The 22860-nt window shown below is 44.1% G+C and overlaps 1 protein-coding gene across 1 annotated transcript in view; it reads right to left on the bottom strand.

Moving 5' to 3' along the window:
- The window catches only part of csmd2 (CUB and Sushi multiple domains 2), a 776204-nt gene that overhangs the window by 216565 nt on the left and 536779 nt on the right, over positions 1–22860 (bottom strand). The window contains exons 32-34 of the mRNA XM_045695078.1: positions 13277–13393; positions 9465–9578; positions 1430–1525 (exon numbers count right to left, since the gene is read on the bottom strand). Coding sequence (XP_045551034.1) covers positions 1430–1525; positions 9465–9578; positions 13277–13393 — 327 coding nt within the window. The remainder of the gene's footprint in view (positions 1–1429; positions 1526–9464; positions 9579–13276; positions 13394–22860) is intronic.

Genomic DNA, 22860 nt, shown 5'->3' with positions numbered 1-22860 from the left:
GGTAGGACAGGGAACAGCCCTTTTACCTACACTGCAATGTCTTTCCATTACTGAAGCATTACAACACACACACACACACACACACACACACACACACACACACACACACACACACACACACACACACACACACACACACACACACACACACACACACACACACACACACACACACACACACACACACATGATAGAGGATTGGTACAGTGATAGGTTACTCCTGTACCTAAAATCCCAGTCATCTATTAAAACCTCTTTGGGCTAGGGGGCAGTATTTTCACGTCCAGATGAAAAGCGTGCCCAAAGTAAACTGCCTGCTACTCGGGCCCAGAAGCTAGGATATGCATATTATTAGTGGAGTTGGATAGAAAACACTCTAAAGTTTCTAAAACTGTTTGAATAATGTCTGTGAGTATAACAGAACTGATTTGGCAGGCGAAACCCTGAGCACAATCCATCCAGGGAAACATTTTGTTATTCATTAGTTTTCTATGGCAATCCCTTTTTAATAGAAATATGCTTGCAGTTCGTATGGCTTCCACTAGATGTCAACAGTGTTTAGAAATTGGTTGATGTTTTTTCCTTTGAGAAATGAAGAAGTAGCCCTGTTATTTCCATGTGTCACTTCAGGTGCACTCTAATGTTTTGTTGCACGCGACCTGGATCGTGCATCACTTTGTTTTCGTCCGGTATTGAGCACAGTATATTCCGTCTTAAATTTTATCGATTATTTACGTTTTAGGATACCTAAGGATGGATTACGACAGTTGTTTAAAATGTTTGGACCAAGTTTACTGGTAACTTATTAGATAATTTATAGGCATGTTGGGCGTGTTGGAACCGGTGTTTTTCTGAATCAAACTCGCCAAATAAATTGACATTTTGGGGATATAAAGAAGCAATTTATCGAACAAAAGGACCATTTGTGATGTTTGTGGGACATTTTGAAGTGCCAACAGAAGATCTTCAAAGGTAAGGCATGAATTATATCGTTATTTCTGTTGTTTGAGTAGCACCTGTCTGGTTGAAATCTGATTTTCATGTGTTGGTATGCTGGGCACTGTCCTCAGATAATCGCTTGGTCTGCTTTCGCCGTAAAGCCTTTTTTGAAATCTGACACTGTGGCTGGATTAACAAGAAGTTAAGCTTTAAACCGATTTATAACACTTGTATGCTTTATGAATTCTTATTATGAGTATTTCTGCTTTTGATATTTGGCGCGCTGCAATTTCACTGGGCGTTGTCAAATCGATCCCGCTAAAGGGATTGGAGCGCGAAGGGATCCATAAGAAGTTAAGTAGAGGAACAGTCTTATTAGAACAGGCTGAGAGGGAAGCACAAAGGTACAGAAAGGGGTGAGATGTACTTTTGTGTGTGTGTGTGTGTGTGTGTGTGTGTGTGTGTGTGTGTGTGTGTGTGTGTGTGTTACCTTGATACACCAGGTGGAATCCTTTGGAGCTGGATTGGCCTTTGGAGGTGAATCGGATCAGAACCTGATTGGACGTTGCCAACGGCAGCGACTCTCCTGAGAAAGAGAGAATGAGACAGAGAGTGGAGTGAGAGAGAGTGAGCGAGTGGAGTGAGAGAGAGTGAGCGGAGTGAGAGAGAGTGAGCGAGTGGAGTGTGAGTGAGCGAGTGGAGTGAGAGAGAGTGAGCGAGTGGAGTGAGCGAGTGGAGTGAGTGAGAGTGGAATGAGTGAGAGTGGAGTGAGAGAGAGAGAGAGTGGAGTGAGAGAGAGAGTGGAGTGAACGAGTGGAGTGAGTGAGAGAGTGGAGTGTGAGTGAGCGAGTGGAGTGAGAGAGAGTGAGCGAGTGGAGTGAGAGTGAGCGAGTGGAGTGAGTGAGAGTGGAATGAGTGAGAGTGGAATGAGTGAGAGTGGAGTGAGAGAGAGAGAGTGGAGTAAGAGAGAGAGTGGAGTGAGAGAGAGAGAGTGGAGTGAGAGAGAGAGAGTGGAGTGAGAGAGAGAGAGAGAGAGAGAGTGGAATGAGAGAGTGGAGAGAGTGGAGTGAGAGAGAGAGTTGAGAGAGAGAGAGTGAGGAGTGAGTGAGTGAGAGAGGGAGTGAGTGAGGAGTGAGAGAGTGGAGTGAGGAGAGAGTGGAGTGAGAGAGAATGGAGTGAGTGGAGTGAGTGGAGTGAGTGAGCGAGTGAATGTGTGGAGTGAGTGAGTGAGCGAGCGAGCGAGAGAGGGAGACAGATAAACCAACATAAAACACAGGAACATAAAACACAGGAACAATGTTGAAGGTATCCACCTGCGCGTAAGGGAAACAGGTAAGGTATTAAACTAGTGTCCTGAGATACAGATGCAGCCAAAACAAAGTCATGACATCATCAACCTGGAAGAGACAGCTGAGGTGTAGTATTGGACCTGAATATCATTTCTACCTTGTCACTCTGTCTTCCCTACATGACTAATTGCATTGGCTGGCAGTTTTCTGTCTGCAGTGTGTTTCTATTTGACAGATCAAAATACTGTAAAAGTGTAGAAAGGATCACAGATAGGTTGAACTCCATCCAGTCAGAGGTCACCAGTTCTCGTCTCTCCTACATTATCCTCCCCCCTGCATGTCTCCAGAGAAGCAGGTTTAAGTACATATACTGGATTATATTGATGTGTGACCCCTTTTTTTCTCTCTCTCTCTCTCTCTCTCTCTCTCTCTCTCTCTCTCCCTCTCTCTCTCCTAGCTGAGTGTGGATCATCTGTAACTGGCATGCAGGGAGTGCTGCTGTCCCCCTGCATGTCTCCAGAGAAGCATATATTTACTATAAGTAAATACACTGGATTATATTGGTGTGACCTGTCTCTCTGTCTGTCTCTCAATTCTATTCAATTTCAATATAAGGGCTATATTGGCTTTATTGGGAAACATATGTTTACATTGTGAAATAGATTTTTTTAAAAGAGAAAAAAACAATGAAAAAAAAATGTTTGTTCCAAAAGAATAAAGACATTTCAAATGTGCAAATAGTTAAAGTACAAAAGGGAAAATAAATAAACATAAATATGGGTTGTATTTACAATGGGGTTTGTTCTTCACTGGTTGACCTTTTCTTGTGGCAACAGGTCACAAATCTTGCTGCTGTGATTAAACTCTGTGGTATTTCACCCAGTAGATATGGGAGTTTATCAAAATTGTGTTTGTTTTCTAATTCTTTGTGGATCTGTGTAATCTGAGGGAAATATGTGTCTCTAATATGGTCATACATTGGGCAGGAGGCTAGGAAGTGCAGCTCAGTTTCCACCTCATTTTGTGGGCAGTGTTGCACATAGCCTGTCTTCTCTTGAGAGCCAGGTCTGCCTACGGCGACCTTTCTCAATTGCAAGGCTATGTTCACTGAGTCTGTTCATAGTCAAAGATTTCCTTAAATTTGGGTCAGTCACAGTGGTCAGGTATTCTGCCACTGTGTCCTCTCTGTTTAGGGCCAAATAGCATTGAAGTTTGCTCTGTTTTTTTGTTAATTATTTCCAAATGTGTCAAGTAATTATCTTTTTGTTTTCTCATGATTTGTTTTGGTCTAATTGTATCCAGGACCAGCTTGCTTAGGGGACTCTTCTCCAGGTTCATCTCTCTGTAGGTGATGGCTTTGTTATGGAAGGTTTGGGAATCGCTTCCTTTTATGTGGTTGTAGAATTTAACGTATTTTTTCTGTATTTTGATAATTAGCGGGTATCGGCATAATTCTGCTCTGCATGCGTTATTTGCTGTTTTATGTTGTACACGGGGGATATTTTTGCAGAATTCTGCATGCAGAGTCTCAATTTGGTGTTTTCTCCCATTTTGTGAATTCTTGGTTGGTGAGCGGACCCCGGACCTCACAACCATAAAGGGCAATGGGTTCTATAACTGATTCAAATATTTTTAGCCAGATCCTAATTGGTATGTCTAATTTTAAGTTCCTTTAGATGGCATAGTGTCATGTTGTATAAGGATCGGAGACAGGAATACATAATAGAGGGGTTTATTATTCCACAATACAATATGTCATAAAAAGGACAAAGACCAAAACAAACCTATATTTAAAATACATGTAAACAAACAAAAGAGAGAGAGCGAGAGAGAGGTGGTGTAGTTGTCCGGGCTGGAAGCAGTAAAGCTGTGTTATACACACGCAGCAGCCGGAGACGGCCCCCAACATGGCCGCCCTGCGCTGTTGTCACCACGGTTACACTGATTCCGCTGCGGGGCCCTACAGCATGCTGGGTAGTATATTACAGGATGTGCTCAGCGTGCCGTCATGGCGACAGTGTTTAAGAATCGCTATGGTGATAGGTATTAACACAGACAGACTAGAGTAGGTGTGGAAAGAGCAGGCAGGAGATCATCAGTGGCTGTGTCCCAAATTCCACTCTATTCCCTTTAGTATTTAGTGCACTAAACTTGACCAATATGTAGTGCGCTATTATAGGAAAAAAGGATGCCATTTGGGATGCACATGGAGTGTCTGGTATTGGTCCCAAGCCAGCCACTGCTACAGAATGGTGCCGGAGGGGATGTCTGCAGTTTGACTCCTGACCAATTGTACATAATGTTTCCACCGTTGTTTTGACCGACATAAGAACACTGATTTACTCACCTCAATCTGGACAAGGATTTTTTTTCTTTATTGAGTCGGACGCAAAGGATCTACTGATCTTCCTGGAGCCAAAATCCCGTAAGAAGAGGAGATGCAGCTACTTGCGAGACTACGTCAGCGATTCGGATAATCCACCTCTACCCTCCGTTCTACTGGCAAATGCGCAATCACTGGAGAATAAACTGGATGAACTCTTTTTTTGAGACTATCCTACCGAAAGGACATTAAAAACAAATTAAAATGTCTTAAAATATCTTTAAAAATATCTTATGTTTCACTGAGTCGTGCCTGAACGAGGACATGGGTTTTACATGGGTTTTATCTGGGTTTTACATGGGTTTTATCTGGGTTTTACCTGGGTTTTACATGGGTTTTATCTGGGTTTTAAATGGGTTTTACCTGGGTTTTCATCGGCAAGGCAGAACAGCAGCCTCCAGTGGTCTATGTCGACGCGGCCCACTAACAAGGATTGTGCCACCGACTGTGGGCTCTCCTTCTCCGTGGCCAATGTAAGTAAGTCATTTAAGCGTGTTAACCCTTTCAAGGCTGCCAGCCCAGACGGCCAGCCCAGACGGCATCCCCAGCCATGTTCTCAGAGCATGCACAGCCCAGCTGACTGGAGCTTTTACAGACATATTCAGTCTCTCCCTATCCTAGTCTGTTGTCCCCACTTGCTTCAAGATATACAGCATTTTTCCTGTACCCAAGAAAACGAAAGTAACTGAACTAAATGACTATCGCCCCGTAGAACTCACTTCTGTCATCATGTGCTACAAGTGCTTTGAGAGGTTAGTTCAGGATTATATCACCTCTACCTTATCTGACACCCTAGACCCACTTACATTTGCTTACCGCCCCAATAGACCCACAGACGATGCAATCGCCATTACTCTGCACACTGCCCTAACCCATCTGGACAAGAGGAATACCCATGTAAAAATGATGTTCATTGACTATAGCTTAGGATTCAACACCATCGTACCTTCCAAGCTCATCATCAAGCCGGAGGCCCTGGGTCTGAACCTCGCCCTGTACAACTGGGTCCTGTACTTGCTGACGGGCCGCCCCCAGGTGGTGAGGGTAGGAAACAACAGCTCCACTTTGATGATTCTCAACACAGGGGCCCCACAAGGGTGCGTGCTCAGACCCTCCTGTACTCCCTGTTCACCCATGACTGTGTGGCCACGCACGCCTCCAATTCAATTAAACAACAGTAGTAGGCCTGATTACCAACATTGATGAGACAGCCTACAGGGAGGAGGTGAGAGCCCTGGGAGAATGGTGCCAGGAAAATAACATCTCACTTAATGTCAACAAAACAAAGGAGCTGATTGTGGACTTTAGGAAACAGCAGAGGGAGCACGCCCTTATCCACATCTACGGCATTGCAGTGGAGAGGGTAAAAAGCTTCAAGTTCCTCAGCGTACACATCACTGACGATCTGAAATGGTTCACCCACACAGACAGTGTGGTGAAGAAGGTGCAACAGTGCCTCTTCAACCTCAGGAGGCTGACAAAATTTGGCTTGTCACCTAAAACCCTCACAAACTTTTACAGATGCACAATTGAGAGCATCCTGTCGGGCTGTATCACCGCCTGGTACGGCAACTGCATCGCCGCAACCACAGGGCTCTCCAGAGGGTTGTGCGGTCTGCCCAACGCATCACCGGGGGGCAAACTACCTGCCCTGCAGGACACCGACAGCACCCGATGTCACAGGAAGGCCAAAAAGATCATCAAGGACAACAACCAACCGAGCCACTGCCTGTTCACCCTGTTATCATCCAGAAGGAGAGGTCCAGGTGCATCAGGTGCATCAAAGCTGGGACTGAGAGACTGAAAAAGAGCTTCTATCTCAGGGGCATCAGAATGTTAAATAGCCATCACGAGCCAGCTTCCAACCGGTTACGCAACCCTGCACCTAAGAGGCTGCTGCTCTATATACATAGACTTGGAATCACTGGCCACCTTTAATAATGTTTAAATAATGTTTACATACTGCTTTAGTCATCTCACATGTATATACCGTATTCTATTTTCTGTATTTTTATTTTACTCTATTTTAGTCAAAGCCACTCCCACATTGTTCGATCTAATTCAATCCATTCTTTGACTTTTAGATTTGTGTGTATTGTTAGATATTACTGCACTGTTGGAGCTAGGAACACAAGCGTTTCACTACACCCGCATTAACATCTGCTAAACATGAGTATGCGACCAATACACTTTGATTTTATTTAGATTTGATTTGATATGCTTGGTTAGAGAGAGGACTACGAAGCTGCCAAGACCACTTTATATATCCCTCTCTGTCTGTTTATTGAGCTGTAAAAGTTAGTATTCTGAAGCTGCTGCCACTGGACAGGAACCAGGGGTATTATTCTGTCTGTCAGGCCATGGAGCTGAGGCAATGAGAGATGGAAAATTGCACTATACGTTTGCAGGATTTTTCTTGATCACACATGTCTTCCCTCTTCCTCTTCCTCTAAATCCCTCTTCTCTCTTCCTCTAAATCCCTCCTCTCTTTCTCTAAATCTCTCTTCCGCTTCCTCTAAATCCCTCTTCTTTCTTCCTCTAAATCCCTCTTCTCTCTTCCTCTAAATCCCTCTTCCTCTATATCCCTATTCCTCTAAATCCATCTTCCTCTTCCTCTAAATCCCTCTTCTCTCTTCCTCTAAATCCATCTTCCTCTTCCTCTAAATCCCTCTTCTCTCTTTCTCTAAATCCCTATTCCTCTAAATCCATCTTCCTCTTCCTCTAAATCCCTCTTCTCTCTTCCTCTAAATCATATCTTATTTCTTCTCCTTGCATCTTCTTTACATTATTTGTTTTCTAACTTTCAGACAACTAATTTCCCACATGCTCTTCCTCCCTCTCTTCCTCCCTCTCTCCATCCCACTGTCCATCCCTCTGTCCATTCGTCTATCGATCGCTCTCTCCAACCCTCTATCAGTTCCCGTCTCCATCCCTCTCTCTCCGTCGCTCTCTCTCCGTCGCTCTCTCTTCGACCCTTTCTCCGACCCTCTCTCCCACACAGCTGGTTGTGGTTGTGCAAATGGAATAGACAACAGGTGGAAATTATAGGCAATTAGCAAGACACCCCCAATAAAGGAGTGGTTCTGCAGGTGGTAACCACAGACCACTTCTTAGTTCCTATGCTTCCTGGCTGATGTTTTGGTCACTTTTGAATGCTGGCGGTGCTTTCACTCTAGTGGTAGCATGAGACGGAGTCTACAACCCACAGAAGTGGCTCAGGTAGTGCAGCTCATCCAGGATGGCACATCAATGCGAGCTGTGGCAAGAAGGTTTGCTGTGTCTGTCAGCGTAGTGTCCAGAGCATGGAGGCGCTACCAGGAGACAGGCCAGAACATCAGGAGACGTGGAGGAGGCCGTAGGGGGGCAACAACCCAGCAGCAGGACCGCTACCTCCACCTTTGTGCAAGGAGGAGCAGGAGGAGCACTGCCAGAGCCCTGCAAAATGACCTCCAGCAGGTCACAAATGTGCATGTGTCTGCTCAAACGGTCAGAAACAGACTCCATGAGGGTGGTATGAGGGCCCGACGTCCACAGATGGGGGTTTTGCTTACAGCCCAACACCGTGCAGGACGTTTGGCATTTGCCAGAGAACACCAAGATTGGCAAATTCGCCACTGACGCCCTGTGCTCTTCACAGATGAAAGCAGGTTCACACTGAGCACATGTGACAGACGTGACAGAGTCTGGAAACGCCGTGGAGAACGTTCTGCTGCCTGCAACATCCTCTAGCATGACCGGTTTGGCGGTGGGTCAGTCATGGTGTGGGGTGGCATTTCTTTGGGGGGCCGCACAGCCCTCCATGTGCTCGCCAGAGGTAGCCTGACTGCAATTAGGTACCGAGATGAGATCCTCAGACCCCTTGTGAGACCATATGCTGGTGCGGTTGGCCCTGGGTTCCTCCTAATGCAAGACAATGCTAGACCTCATGTGGCTGGAGTGTGTCAGCAGTTCCTGCAAGAGGAAGGCATTGATGCTATGGACTGGCCCGCCCGTTCCCCAGACCTGAATCCAATTGAGCACATCTGGGACATCATGTCTCGCTCCATCCACCAACGCCACGTTGCACCACAGACTGTCCAGGAGTTGGCGGATGCTTTAGTCCAGGTTTGGGAGGAGATCCCTCAGGAGACCATCCGCCACCTCATCAGGAGCATGCCCAGGCGTTGTAGGGAGGTCATACATTCACGTGGAGGCCACACACATTTTGACTTGTTTTAAGGACATTACATCAAAGTTGGATCAGCCTGTAGTGTGGTTTTCCACATTCATTTTGAGTGTGACTCCAAATCCAGACCTCCATGGGTTGATAAATTGGATTTCCATTGATTGATTTTTGTGTGATTTTGTTGTCAGCACATTCAACTATGTAAAGAAAAAAGTATTTAAGAAGATTATTTCATTCATTCAGATCTAGGATGTGTTATTTTAGTGTTCCCTTTATTTTTTTGAGCAGTATATTTTAGGCCCCAAAATAACAGCTGATTGGATGAAACACATCCAACGTGAACAACATTGTTTCACTGTGTTTAATAACAGCCAATAGGCTAGAGCTCGCTTCACAGCTGTTTCCTGCTGAAATACAGGGAAACTAGAGCTATGGTTGGTACACCCTCCACACAGCAGTGGGCTGAGGACTCAGTATGCAGCGTTGGACTTTCGCTTGCGTGTTTTGCTGGACAAGAAGCGTGACCGTGTGTGTGTGCGTGTGTGTGTGTGTGTGTGTGTAAGTGTATATGTACGTGTGTGTGTGTGTACCTGTGTGTGTACCTGTGTGTGTGTGTGTGTGTGTGTGTGTGTGTGTGTGTGTGTGTGTGTGTGTGTGTACCTGTGTGTGTGTGTACCTGTGTGTGTACCTGTGTGTGTTCCGGAGAGAGAACTGAGGACTCTGGAATGCTGCGTTGCTCCATCGTAGATCTCTACCACGTCATTCAGAGCTGTCTGGAAGAACGCAAACTGGCTGAACACCACTGAAGAAGACAGAGAAGAATGAAAACAGGAAGTTAAATGCATGTTACGCAATTAGAAAAAAGACTCGTTTCAAATTATACCATCATAGGAAACTCAATATTTGATAAATTGACACTTCGACACCTTAGGAGATTGCTAAGATCACCAAAGGTTGAATAGATGGATGTAAGCAATATGCTGGGGCAGACAGGCAGACAGACAGGCAGGCAGACAGACAGACAGACAGACAGACAGACAGACAGACAGACATTAACATGACTCATCTACACATAACACTACTTTAGACCAGAGCCCTATGGAATCCTATTCCCTATATAGTACACTACTTTAGACCAGAGCCCTATGGAATCCCATTCCCTATATAGTGCACTACTTTAGACCAGAGCCCTATGGAATCCTATTCCCTATATAGTGCACTACTTTAGACCAGAGTCCTATGGAATCCTATTCCCTATATAGTGCACTACTTTAGACCAGAGCCCTATGGAATCCTATTCCCTATATAGTGCACTACTTTAGACCAGAGCCCTGTGGCACCCTATTCCATATATAGTGCACTACATTAGACCAGAGCCCTATGGCACGCTATTCCCTATATAGTGCACTACTTCTGATCATGGACCATAAGGTGCATTATTTAGGAGATAAGGAACCATTTTAGCTTCAACCTCCGTCATTAGACTGGCCAAATGCAAATACAGTGGGGGAAAAAAGTATTTGATCCCCTGCTGACTTTATACGTTTGCCCACTGACAAAGAAATTATCCGTCTATAATTTTAATGGTAGGTTTATTTGAACAGTGAGAGACAGAATAATAAAAAAATCCAGAAAAACGCATGTCAAAAATGTTATAAAATGGTTTGCATTTTAATGAGGGAAATAAGTATTTCACCCCCTCTCAATCAGAAAGATTTCTGGCTCCCAGGTGTCTTTTATACAGGTAACGAGCTGAGATTAGGAGCACACTCTTAAAGGGAGTGCTCCTAATCTCAGCTTGTTACCTGTATAAAAGACACCTGTCCACAGAAGCAATCAATCAGATTCCAAACTCTCCACCATGGCCAAGACCAAAGAGCTCTCCAAGGATGTCAGGGACAAGATTGTAGACCTGCACAAGGCTGAAATGGGCTACACGACCATCGCCAAGCAGCTTGGTGAGAAGGTGACAACAGTTGGTGCGATTATTCGCAAATGGAAGAAACACAAAAGAACTGTCAATCTCCCTCGGCCTGGGGCTCCATGCAAGATTTTACCTCGTGGAGTTTCAATGATCATGAGAACGGTGAGGAATCAGCCCAGAACTACACGGGAGGATCTTGTCAATGATCTCAAGGCAGCTGGGACCATAGTCACCGAGAAAACAATTGGTAACCCACTACGCCGTGAAGGACTGAAATCCTGCAGCGCCCGCAAGGTCACCCTGCTCAAGAAAGCACATATACATGCCCGTCTGAAGTTTGCCAATGGACATCTGAATGATTCAGAGGACAACTGGGTGAAAGTGTTGTGGTCAGATGAGACCAAAATGGAGCTCTTTGGCATCAACTCAACTCGCCGTGTTTGGAGGAGGAAGAATGCTGCCTATGACCCCAAGAACACCATCCCCACCGTCAAACATGGAGGTGGAAACATTATGCTTTGGGGGTGTTTTTCTGCTAAGGGGACAGGACAACTTCACCGCATCAAAGGGACGATGGACGGGGCCATGTACCGTCAAATCTTGGGTGAGAACCTCCTTCCCTCAGCCAGGGCATTGAAAATGGGTCGTGGATGAGTATTCCAGCATGACAATGACCCAAAACACATGGCCAAGGCAACAAAGGAGTGGCTCAAGAAGAAGCACTTTAAGGTCCTGGAGTGGCCTAGCCAGTCTCCAGACCTTAATCCCATAGAAAATCTGTGGAGGGAGCTGAAGGTTCGAGTTGCCAAACGTCAGCTTCGAAACCTTAATGACTTGGAGAAGATCAGCAAAGAGGAGTGGGACAAAATCCCTCCTGAGAAGTGTGCAAACCTGTTGGCCAACTACAAGAAACATCTGACCTCTGTGATTGCCAACAAGGGTTTTGCCACCAAGTACTAAGTCATGTTTTGCACATGGTCAAATACTTATTTCCCTCATTAAAATGCAAATCAATTTATAACATGTTTGACATGCGTTTTTCTGGATTTTTTTGTTGTTATTCTGTCTCTCACTGTTCAAATAAACCAACCATTAAAATGATAGACTGATCATTTCTTTGTCAGTGGGCAAACGTACAAAATCAGCAGGGGATCAAATACTTTTTTCCCCTCACTGTAGCTCATTATCCCCCTCTGAGAGAGATGAGGAAAGAGAGTCCAGGGAGAGGGTATGTACCGTGGTTCCTCAATGAAATGTTTAGAGCTCAAACACTTGTGGTAGATGGTGGCATATTGTGTTTATTTTATTTATGAAAATGTACTAGTTTATTTAGACTATTCGTTTCGGATTGGCCTATTTAAAAAAAGAGACTATTTCTCAACATCAAGCTATATTTGTCAGCGCAGAGCTGAGTGACTCACTCATTCCTGGCTTTGAATCAAAATAAATACGTAAATAAGTAGTATAATTCATTTCTGATTGTATTTTATAAATAAAGAAATGTTTTGACCAAGTTAATCTGCTCTTGTTGTCTGTGTTTAATTATTTGTGACATTGTGGTTATAATGAAGAATGTCTGTCTGTCTTTCTGTCTGTAATTCCGATAAATGGTGCCAAACCTCACATACAGACAGACAGACAGACAGACAGACAGACACAAAATGTTCTATGGTGACCCAGCGTTTGAAATAACAATACCAGGGAGTGGACCAAAGTCCAGGAACTCTGGAGCTTTCAAACAGAGAAGGTGGACTGGTCCCAAATGGAACCAGGTCTGTAGTAGTGCACTATATAGGGAATAGGGTGCCATAGGGCTCTTGTCTAAAGTAGTGCACTAAATAGGAAATAGGGCTCTGGTCTAAAGTAGTGCATTATATAGGGAATAGGGCTCTGGTCTAAAGTAGTGCACTATAAAGGGAACATGGTGCCATAGGGCTCTGGTCTGTAGTAGTGCACTATATAGGGAATAGGGTGCCATAGGGCTCTGATCTAAAGTAGGGCACTATATATGGAATAGGGCTCTGATCTAAAGTAGGGCAATATATATGGAATAGGGCTCTGGTCTAAAGTAGGGAACTATATAGGGAACAGGGCTCTGGTCTAAAGTAGTGCACTATATAGGGAATAGGGTTCCATTTGAAATGCATTCTGTGTTCTTCCTTCTGTGAGGTTGTTCAGAGGCCCACACTTGACTGCAGTCGATCACAGGGGGTGAGCGTGAGTGATGATGTGTGTGTGTATGTGTTTTTGTTTGTTCGTGTATGTGTGTGTGTGTGTGTGTTGCTTGTTCGTGTGTGTGTGTGTGAGAGGTGCATGGAGAGATAGCCAGATGCTGTGTAAATGGATAGGAGTGAAATACTCTCTCTGTTCCTGAGTGTTGAGACTGAGGCACACAAAGGATAACAACATGTCTCAGAGTATGAAGTGTCCCTAGAAGTTGATCTCAAGTCAGATTTGCATTTTACCCTTTAAACGGTTCACATTAGATTATGGAGGGGTTACGCTGATCCTAGATCTGTGCCTAAGGTCAACTTCTATCCAGGAGTGAAGGATAAATTGTGTGTTGTAGCACTCACCATAGTCTTTGGGCACGACCACCGAGTACAGACATGTCCGTGCACTGCTGTAGTTGCCTGGGTAACCGGGAGACAAGACCACACCCTCCAGCCCAGAATACTGCCCTCCACACAGAGCTAGAAGGATGGAGAGAGAGAAAGAGACAGAGGGAGAGAGAGAAAGAGAGAGAAAGAAAGAAAGAGAGAGAGAGAAACAGGCAGAGAGAGCGACAGAGAGTGGGAATGGAAAGTGATAGAGATATTCAATTTCTCTGTTTTTCTTCCACCATCGTTGTTAAATTACTTTTCTTGTCTGTTGCCGACTGGGCTTCTTGGCGGCTGTGTGTCCCTGGTGTGTCCTGGAGTGAAATTGCAATGTTTTCTAAGTGTCTCTCGGGGTTAGCCTAGAGAGATGAGGCTTGAACCCTCTCTCTCTCATGCTAGATAGACATTGTAATACCAAGGGATCTATTTTAATAAACCTAACATAAATCTAAGTGCTTTATAGGTTCAGGGGTGTGTCAGAAATATTTCAGCTATTTTCACAACTAGAATTATGGGTGCAGTAGCTGGCGGTGGCGCAAAAGGGTTTCGATGAATAGACAAGTTGAAGGAGGGTCAAAATCTTAACCCCTCACTGGCCAATCAGAATGTGCTCCATTACTAAATATGTGGTTGCTTCAAGTTAAAGTATGTTGGTTTGCTTAATATAAGGAACTTGAAGTGATTTATACTTTTACTTCTAATTTTGACACTGAAGTACATTTTATAGATCCCATTTTCCTTTTGATACGTAAGTATATTTAAAACCAAATGCTGGTAGACTTTTACTCAAGTAGTATTTTACTGGGTGACTTTCGCATTTACTTGAGTCATTTTCTATTAAGGTATCTTTACTTTTACTCAATGATGAAAATTGAGAACTGCCATCTGATAATTCATAGGCGATTAAATAAATCCCAACTACCTTCCATTTTGCTAGCAAACGTGCATTCTGTGGACAATAAAATAGATGACCTACGCGGAAGATTAAACTACCAAGGGGACATTCAAAACTGTAATATCTTATGCTTCACGGAGTCGTGGCTGAACAACATACAGCTGGCTGGTTACATTCTGTACCGGCAGGATAGAATAGCGGCATATGGTAAGACAAGGGACGGCGGACTATGTATTTTTGTAAATAACATCTGGTGCACGATGTATCTAAGGAAGTCTCGAGCTATTGCCCGCCTGAGGTAGAGTATCTCATAATAAGCTGTAGACCACACCACCTACCTAGAGAATTTTCATCTGTATTTTTCGTAGCTGTTTACATACCACCACAGACTGAGGCTGGCACTAAGACAGCATTGACTGAGCTGCATTCTGCCATAAGTAAACAAGAAAACACTCACCTAGAGGCGGCGCTCCTAGTGGCCGGAGACTTTAATGCAGGGAAACTTAAGTCCGTTTTACAAAATTTCTATCAGCATGTTTTAAATGTTTTAAATGTGCAACCAGAGGGAAAATAACTCTGGACCACCTTTACTCCACACACAGAAACACATACAAAGCTCTCCCTCGCCCTCCATTTGGCAAATCTGACCAAAATGTTATCCTCCTGATTCCTGCTTACAAGAAAAAATTTAAGCAGGAAGCACCAGTGACGAGATCAATAAAAATTTGTCAAATGAAGCAGATGCTAAGCTGCAGGACTGTTTTGCTAGCACAGACTGGAATATGTTCCGGGATTCCTCCAATGGCATTGAGGAGTACGCCACATCAGTCATTGGCATCATCAATAAGTGTATCGATGACGTCGTCCCCACAGTGACTGTACGTACCTACCCCAACCAGAAGCCATAGATTACAGGCAACATCCACACTGAGCTAAAGGCTAGAGCTGCTGCTTTCAAGGAGTGGGACTCAAACCTGGAAGCTTATAAGAAATCCCTCTATGCCCTCCGATGAACCATCAAACAGACAAAGCATCAATACAGGACTAAGATCGAATCGTACTACAACAGCTCTGATGCTCCTTGGATGTGGCAGGGCTTGCAAACCATTACAGACTACAAAGGGAAGCACAGCCGAGAGCTGCCTAGTGACACGAGCCTACCAGACGAGCTAAACTACTTCTATGCTCGCTTCGAGGCAAATAACATTGAAACATGCATGAGAGCACCAGCTGTTCCAGTAGACTGTGTGATCACACTCTCCGCAGTCGATGTGAGTAAGACCCTTAAACAGGTCAACATTCACAAGGCCGCAGGGCCAGATGGATTACCAGGATGTGTACTGCGAGCATGCGCTGACCAACTGGCAAGTGTCTTCACTGACATTTTCAAACTCTCCCTGTCCGAGTTTGTAATACCAACGTGTTTTAAGCAGACCACTATAGTGCCTGTGCCCAAGAACACTAAGGTAACCTGCCTAAATGATTACTGACCCGTAGCACTCACGTCTGTAGCCATGAAGTGCTTTCATAGGCTAGTCATGGCTCACATCAACATCATCATCCCAGAAACCCTAGACCCACTCCAATTTGCATACTACCCCAACAGATCCACAGATGATGCAATCTCTATTGCACTCCACATTGCCGTTTCCCACCTGGACAAAAGGAACACCTATGTGGGAATGCTATTCATTGACTACAGCTCAGCGTTCAACACCATAGTGCCCTCAAAGCTCATCAATAATGATGGGCCGCCCCAGGTGGTAAGGGTAGGTAACGACACATCCGCCACGCTGATCCTCAACAAGGGGGCCCTCAAGGGTGCGTACTCAGTCCCCTCCTGTACCCCCTGTTCACTCATGACTGCATGACTCCAACACCATTATTAAGTTTGCCGATGACACAACAGGTCTAATCACCGACAACGATGAGACAGCCTATAGGGAGGAGGTCAGAGACCTGGCCGTGTGGTGCCAAGACAACAACCTCTCCCTCAACGTGATCAAGACAAAGGAAATGATTGTGGACTAAAGGAAAAAGAGGACCGAGCACGCCCCCATTCTCATCGACAGTGGAGCAGGTTGAGAGCTTCAAGTTCCTTGGTGTCCACATCACCAACAAACTAACATGGTCCAAGCACACCAAGACAGTCATGAAGACAGCACGACAAACCTATTCCCCCTCAGGAGACTGAAAAGATTTGGCATGGGTCCTCAGATCCTCAAAAGGTTCTACAGCTGCACCATTGAGAGCATCCTGACTGGTTGCATCACTGCCTGGTATGGCAACTGCTCGGCCTCCGACCACAAGGCACTACAGAGGGTAGTGCGAACAGCCCAGTACACCACTGGGGCCAAGCTTCCTGCCATCCAGGACCTCCTTACAAGGCAGTGTTAAAGGAAGACCCTAAAAATTGTCAAAGACTCCAGTCACCCTAGTCATAGACTGTTCTCTCTGCTACCACACGGCAAGTGGTACCGGAGCACCATGTCTAGGTCCAGAGGCTTCTAAACAGCTTCTACCCCCAATCCAAAGGACTCCTGAACAACTAATCAAATGGCTACCCAGACTATTTGCATTGCCCCCCCCCTTTTACACCACTGCTACTCTCTGTTGTTATCATCTATGCATAGTCACTTTAATAATGCATAGTCACTTTAATAACTCTACCTTCATGTACATATTACCTCAACTAGCCAGTGCCCCCGCACATTGACACTGTACCGGTACTCCCCTGTATATAGTCTCACTATTGTTATTTTACTGCTGCTATTTAATTACTTGTTACTTTTATTTCTTATCTGTATTTTTTTAAACTGCATTGTTAGGGGCTCGTAAGTAAGCATTTCACTGTAAGGTTGTATTTGGCGCATGTGATTAATACAATTTGATTTGAGTACTTTTTCCACCCCTGATGATGAGACAGCCTTCTGGGAGGAGGTGAGGGCCCTGGAGGAGTGGAGCCAAGAAAATAACCTAACTTCTCTCTCAACGTCAACAAAACAAAGGAGCTGATGGTGGACTTCATGAGACAGCAGAGAGGTGCACCTACAGCAGCCGATGTCACAAGAAGGTCAAAAAGATCATCAAGGACATCAATCACCCGAGCCACGGCCTGCTCACCTCGTTATCATCCACAAGGTCAGTACATGTGCATCAAAGCTGGGACCGAGAGACTGAAAAACAGCTTATATCTCAAGGCCATCAGACTGTTAAATAGCCATCACTAACTGGCCAGTCACTGTCACTAGCCGGCTACAAACCGATTAATCAACCCTGCACCTTAGAGGTTGCTGCCCTATGTACATAGACTTGGAATCACTGGTCACTTTAATAATGGAACACTAGTCACTTTAATAATATTTACATACGGTTTTACTAATCTCATATGTATATACTGTATTCTATCCTTTTCTACTGTATCTTAGTCTATGTATTACTCATCTCATACGTATATACTGTATTCTACTGTATTCTGGTCAATGCCACTCCGACATTGCTCGTCCTAATATTTATATATTTCTTAATTCCATTCTATTACTTTTATATTTTGTGTGTATTGTTGTGAATTGTTAGATAATACTGCACTGATAATACTCCCCATTCTCATCGACGGGGCTGTAGTGGAGCAGGTTGAGAGCTTCAAGTTCCTTGGTGTCCACATCACCAACACACTATGAGGGGTGAGAGGGGTCATGACTTTGCCCTGTTGGGTGAGGGTCATAAAACCCCCTTTCTCTCTCTCCCCCCCCACTGGTTTATGACCCCCCCCCATAAATACCGAAACTCTCTCTCTCTCCCTCCTATAGAACGGACTTGTAAAAATCCTTTGTTACCACAGAGAAAGACTTTGCAATACAGTAACATAAAAACGTTGGGGAATGGAACAATATTTCTGTAATCCAACCAGTTCAAAGTGTCCATTGGTACTTAAAGAATATGATCTCAGATCAGTTGTTGTCTGGGACATTATATCTGATGATAGGACATCATATGATCTCAGATCAGTTGTTGTCTGGGACATTATATCTGATGATAGGACAACATCATATGATCTCAGATCAGTTGTTGTCTGGGACATTATATCTGATGATAGGACAACATCATATGATCTCAGATCAGTTGTTGTCTGGGATGATAGGATGACAAACTGTATCTGGGAAAGTCTACACATTCTAGTCATCAGATTCACACGGAACTGTTAATAAGTGAGAAATTCTTGACGACACGAATTACTAGACTGCAGCTAGAAATTACGCCAACCTAGGACGAGAATACCGACAACCCCCGAAGCATCTATTCCATGAGAACACCTCCGAACGGTACTCTGAAGTATCCATTCTAACCGCCTACAACCACGAAAGACTTTATGACTTCAATGGAAGTCAACCAGAGACTCTGATGAACCAAGACGATCGAGGATTCCAACAGAGAAGACAACAACGACATACAGGCGTAAATAGAAATTGCAATTTCTTTTCGAATGAGCGGCCGTTCACCGGCAAAGGATTAGCATTTCAATTTATATAATTATAGACTGTGTGTAATGAATCCATGTTGTCTTTCCCGCTCTTTCTCAGTCCACACCCCCTCCCCTTTCTTTAGCTCCATATAGGGCTTCCTCCTATAGAGCTCCATTTTTATGGAATGGTCTGCCTACCCATGTGAGAGACGCAGACTCAGTCTCAACCTTTAAGTCTTTACTGAAGACTTATCTCTTCAGTAGGTCCTATGATTAAGTATAGTCTGGCCCAGGAGTGTGAAGGTGAACGGAAAGGCTGGAGCAACGAACCGCCCTTGCTGTCTCTGCCTTGCCGGTTCCCCTCTCTCCACTGGGATTCTCTGCCTCTAACCCTATTACAGGGGCTGAGTCACTGGCGTACTGGTGTTCTTCCATGCCGTCCATGGGAGGGGTGCGTCACTTGAGTGGGCTGAGTCACTGACGTTGTCTTCCTGTCTGGGTTGGCGCCCCCCCCCCCTTGGGTTGTGCCGTGGCGGAGATCTTTGTGGGCTATACTCGGCCTTGTCTTAGGACGGTAAGTTGGTGGTTGGAGACATCCCTCTAGTGGTGTGGGGGCTGTGCTTTGGCAAAGTGGGTGGGGTTATATACTGCCTGTTTGGCCCTGTCCGGGGGTTTCATCGGATGGGGCCACAGTGTCTCCTGATCCCTCCTGTCTCAGCCTCCAGAATTTATGCTGCAGTAGTTTATGTGTCAGGGGGCTAGCGTCAGTCTGTTACATCTGGAGTATTTCTCTTGTCTTATCCGGTGTCCTGTGTGAATTTAAATATGCTCTCTCTAATTCTCTTTCTCTCTTTCTTTCTTTCTCTCGGAGGACCTGAGCCCTAGGACCATGCCTCAGGACTACCTGGCATGATGACTCCTTGCTGTCCCCAGTCCACCTGGCCGTGCTGCTGCTCCAGTTTCAACTGTTCTGCCTGCGGCTATGGAACCCTGACCTGTTCACCGGACGTGCTTGTTGCACCCTCGACAACTACTATGATTATTATTATTTGACCATGCTGGTCATTTATGAACATTTTAACATCTTGACCATGTTCTGTTATAATATCCACCCGGCACAGCCAGAAAAGGACTGGCCACCCCTCATAGCCTGGTTCCTCTCTAGGTTTCTTCCTAGGTTTTTGGCCTTTCTAGGGAGTTTTTCCTAGGGAGTTTTTCCTAGCCACCGTGCTTCTTTCACATGCATTGCTTGCTGTTTGGGGTTTTAGGCTGGGTTTCTCTACAGCACTTTGAGATATCAGCTGATGTACGAAGGGCTATATAAATACATTTGATTTGATTTGATTTTACCAAGCCGTCATATCGGCTTAGTCCACTAGGGACTTTTCCATCATTGTTAGTAACCAATATCTACTGTTTGTTTTTTTATGTATTTCTGTGATTATTTAGTTAGTAAATAAATAATTAAGCCAATTTGTTTATTGCTGAGTCATAATTTATGCTAAGGTTCGTGCAGATAACCGAGAATTTTACGAAGTTCAGATGAGACTGATAGAAGGTAACAATTAATAATGATTAATAATTTACATAAAAGATCTTTAAGAGAGTGGGTTCGGGAGATATAAACTAATGCTTCCATGGTGCCACAGGTTATTCATAGTTTAATCACGTAATCAATTAAAATTAAACGTTAGGTCATCGATTTGATAAAATAGCCATATATGTAACGGTTGTCGTCGGGAATGGAGGACCAAAACGCAGCAGGAATCTGGATGCTCATCTTATCATTTATTTTAAATCAAGGGAACACCAAAAACCACAAAAATGACGAACGCACGAACAACAAAACAGTCTTGTCATGCACACTCAGCAAAACAAGAAACAATCTCCCACAAACACTAAACCAAACACATACCCATATATAGGACTCTCAATCAGAGGCAACGAGAAAACACCTGCCTCCAATTGAGAGTCCAACCCCAATAAACCAGACATAGAACTACAAAAGACCAGAGACCACATAGAAATACAAACATAGAACGGAAATAATAAATCAAACACCCTACTAAATAAACCACCACCCTGAACCACATAAAACAAATACCCTCTGCCACGTCCTGACCAAACTACAATAACAAATAACCCTTATACTGGTCATTACATGACAATATAATTGAATCATAGTAGAGACACGACACTATCATGGTCTGAACACACCAAGACGGTGGTGAAGAGGGCACGACACTATCATGGTCTGAACACACCAAGACACGACAATGTGTATTCCCCCACAGGAGATTAAAAAGATTTGGCATGGGTCCTCAGATCCTCAAAAAGATATACAGCCGCACAATCGAAGAGCATCCTGACTGGTTGCATCACCGCCTGGTATGACAACTGGTATGGCAACTGGTATGACAACTGGTATGGCAACTGGTATGGCAACTGGTATGGCAACTGTTATGGCAACTGGTATGGAACTGGTATGGCAACTGGTATGACAACTGGTATGGCAACTGGTATGGCAACTGGTATGGCAACTGCTCCTGTATTTGACCTTGTTATTGCTCTTTTATTGTTAATATATATATTTTTACTTTAGTTTATTTAGTAAATATTTTCTTAAGTCTTATTTTTCTTGAAACTGCATTGTTGGTTAAGGGCTTGTAAGTAAGCATTTCACGGTAAGGTCTACACCGGTTGTATTCAGCATTTTACTGTAAGGTAAATACCTGTTGTATTCGGCGCATGTGACAAATAACATTTGATTTGATTTACTGTTGTGTATTGTTAGATATTACTGCACTGTTAGAGCTAAGAACACAAACATTTCACTACACCCAAAATAACATCTTCTAAATATGTGTATGTGATCAATAAACGTTTATTTAATTTGAAATGTACATGTTAGTTTGAAGCAGAAAGACATTGCAGGTATCACGCCTGAAATGTACATGGTAGGTTGAAGCAGAAAGACATTGCAGGTATCACGCCTCAAATATACATGTTAGGTTGAAAGTGGAAATACTGAACAGGGGATTCCCTGATTCGTCTTTACTAGAGATACTGGAAGCCCTATGGATAGGATTATACATGTTGACACACAACCCTGAGGTATACACAGTGGTGACCTGTTATTCAGGGCATGTGGGGCAGACACCTGATTTAATAAAGCTGTATACAAACATTTACATTTTTTTTACATTTTAGTCATTTAGCAGACGCTCTTATCCAGAGCGACTTACAGTAGTGAATGCATACATTTCATACAATTTCATACATTTTTTTTTTTTCCTGTGCTGGCCCCCCGTGGGAATTGAACCCACAACCCTGGTGTTGCAAACACCATGCTCTACCAACTGAGCTTCTTGAGTAAGGCAGCTCCAAAATGCAGGCGAAAGCACAGAGCTTAGGCATTGGTAATCTTCTCTAGTTGCGTCGTGATTGGCTCAATGTTCTGTTACTTATGTGGATATTACATAATGCAGAATCTACAGGGAGAGCTAGGCAGTTCAACCCCCCTTTGGGTGCTGCCATAGATTTACAGTAGAAGAGTGTCTGTCCAAGAAGGCTGAAGGTCATTGGCCACAGATAAAATTATGTTACATCACGTTATATCTACCATAGCTTTGATTGGACTGATCATGTCAACATCATACTTTCAAAATCTTAGCTAACCATCTAGACAAGAAGTCATCATCATGAATCAAGTCGACAATCTACTGGCAAATCCTTTTCAATCCTTGTCACATGAAGATAAATTATAGATGAAACGTAACGATGCTCATCGGCCATTGAACATTACACCACAAGTCGGAAATTCGCAAATTCAACAATGAGTGGTGTGGAAGGAATATTCGGTGGAGAGGGTGTGTGGTCCAAGTCTGGGTTCAAAAGTATGTAAAACATCTGTCTGAAAGGGTATATTTTCCTTAAAAGGATAAACATTGACACTCAACACCATGGGCCAGAAAGGTTAAATACATTGGCCATGCTGTCAATCCAGCATTACTTTGCCGTGATCAAAACAACTGGGAACTCAGAACTGGGAAATCTCTGACTTCAGTGAGTTCCAGACAACTCAGAACTGGGAAATCTCTGACTTCAGTGAGTTCAAGACAACTCAGAACTGGGAAATCTCTGACTTCAGTGAGTTCCAGACAACTCAGAACTGGGAAATCTCTGACTTCAGTGAGTTCAAGA

This window comes from Salmo salar, chromosome ssa14, assembly GCF_905237065.1.
Source record: "Salmo salar chromosome ssa14, Ssal_v3.1, whole genome shotgun sequence".
NCBI classification, from domain to species: domain Eukaryota; kingdom Metazoa; phylum Chordata; class Actinopteri; order Salmoniformes; family Salmonidae; genus Salmo; species Salmo salar.
The sequence above is the reverse complement of the archived record's forward strand: the minus strand, read 5'-3'. Positions and strand labels throughout refer to the sequence as shown.